Consider the following 1,982-nt stretch of genomic DNA (forward strand, 5'->3'; position numbering starts at 1 on the left):
CCGCTCTTCTGATGCCTTTGTGCTGCGCCCTCGCGTCAAAGTCGCTTTCGTACAGGGATTGGGATCTTGCGTAACTTCGCTTTCCATTACGAAGGTGGCATAAGTGAAATACTACCGGAGGTAGACAGTCATTAATAGGATTTGTCTGCCAGGTAACAAAGGCGTAAACGTAAAACGGCACATCTTAAATGAGATAATAAAAAAATCGCTCCCGAGTATCGATTTGCGGTTTATGAGCGACGATTGTAAGCGATTACTCATTCCGGCCCTTTCTACGGTTTCCCCTAGCACTTATGCATCTTGCAAATCCAGTCGCATCAGAATTCGCTAATCCGTCAGGTAATTCGCGGCTTGTTCGAGCTTTCTTAGTCGTCGATACTTTTTCAACTTACCGAAACTAGCAAAGTAGCAGCACGTCGTGTAAAAAGTCTCGACTCGTCGTTCCATTTTGCCCCAAAAATGGATCTGCAATACAAAAAAAAAAAGAAAAAACTAAATAATACATAGATTATATTTTGAGATTATAGGCTTCAATTAGCTAAATGAGAACCACAAATATTGCACGTCAATTATGAAAAAAATAATTTACAAATTACGAATAAATTCAAATTACGAAAGCATTTGATAAATATGTAATATCGATTAATTTCATCTATATTTACGTACATACGCGCATTTATTTTACACGTAGTAGATAAGGAGGAGCCTATTTGTTTAAAATCAATAAGATATATACATTAGTTGTAATGTAATAAATTTAAAGGTATTTTTTTATTAAAAGTATTTGATTTTTTGCTGATTAAATAAACAAGAAAATAAAAATATAATGGGAATAGTATGCATCGAATATTATTAACGTTTCTTTCCGTATTAATTTCCACACAATTTATATAAAAGCAAATTATTTTTCTGTTATTAATACCCTATATAATATTAATATGGTTATTCCTGAATTTTATAAATCGATTAATTATTAAGTATTTAGGTATTAAGTGATGGTAAATTAAATTATTATACATTCTCTTATTTTCATTACAAATTTAGTTAAAAATTTTATATTAAATATTACCGTTAATGCAATTGAACGTTGAAAAATCTAGACAAGAGTTCCTGTAATATGTATACATGTCTGTTACATGATAAATTTAACATTATAATAGTGGAATTGTGAATAAATTTTTATTAAAATATCTAAGATTAGAAATTTTTTTACATCATAAATGCATGAATATCTTACGGCATGGATTTGATATACAAAATCAATTGAATTCATTTGAATTTTCAAGATTCGAAAGAATCATGTTATAGAATTACATTATCTACCTCATAATTCACGTAGATAATCTCATGGATAAGAATGGGTTTAGCACATAATACAAATAGAATTGAAGTAAGATATAAAAACCATTCTGAGTAGAGAAGGTAACACGTATCATGATAGGTGCCCAGTCGATTAATTACGTAGCTGTAATGCTGTTTTTCATCCTTATGCTTAATTACAATTTACCCACGTATAATAGTACTTATAGACGAAGTTTTTAAAATTATGATTAATTATATGTATACTAAAGTTGTCGTGCCATTTTTTTTTTTTTTTTTTTTTACCGTAAATCGTCTCTTACATATTCTTAATAACGTTAAGTAAATTAATTGTGTTTTACGGATATACATCCGTATGCCAAAGTATCTCCATTGATTTACCAAATTGTTGTAAAAAAATCATTAAAATGACATAAATATTCCATTAATATAACATTTGTATGATGTGCTAAACAAAATCACCCAAAAAGTAGCTATTCTTTCGACTTTTAGGCATACTATTGAATTACAAGAGTACAAACTCAGAAATAAGCGGTAAAATTGTAAATTTGAACAATTTTGCGAAATTCGTGAAATTTATAAATTTGCTATTTAAGAGAAATATATGTATTAAGTGGAGCTCAATTCGTTACCTTTTAATCGAGTACCAAGTACGACAGAGG

General features: G+C 29.4%; 1 protein-coding gene across 1 annotated transcript in view; it reads right to left on the bottom strand.

Moving 5' to 3' along the window:
• The window catches only part of LOC105365150 (transmembrane and TPR repeat-containing protein 1), a 135,654-nt gene that overhangs the window by 58,855 nt on the left and 74,817 nt on the right, over nucleotides 1-1,982 (bottom strand). The window contains exons 5-6 of the mRNA XM_011503244.1: nucleotides 1,953-1,982; nucleotides 393-465 (exon numbers count right to left, since the gene is read on the bottom strand). The exon at nucleotides 1,953-1,982 is cut by the window's right edge and continues 15 nt beyond it. Of these exons, the coding sequence (XP_011501546.1) occupies nucleotides 393-465; nucleotides 1,953-1,982 (103 nt within the window). The remainder of the gene's footprint in view (nucleotides 1-392; nucleotides 466-1,952) is intronic.

The sequence above is a fragment of the Ceratosolen solmsi genome, unplaced genomic scaffold (genome assembly GCF_000503995.2).
Source record: "Ceratosolen solmsi marchali unplaced genomic scaffold, CerSol_1.0 scaffold45, whole genome shotgun sequence".
Taxonomy (NCBI): domain Eukaryota; kingdom Metazoa; phylum Arthropoda; class Insecta; order Hymenoptera; family Agaonidae; genus Ceratosolen; species Ceratosolen solmsi.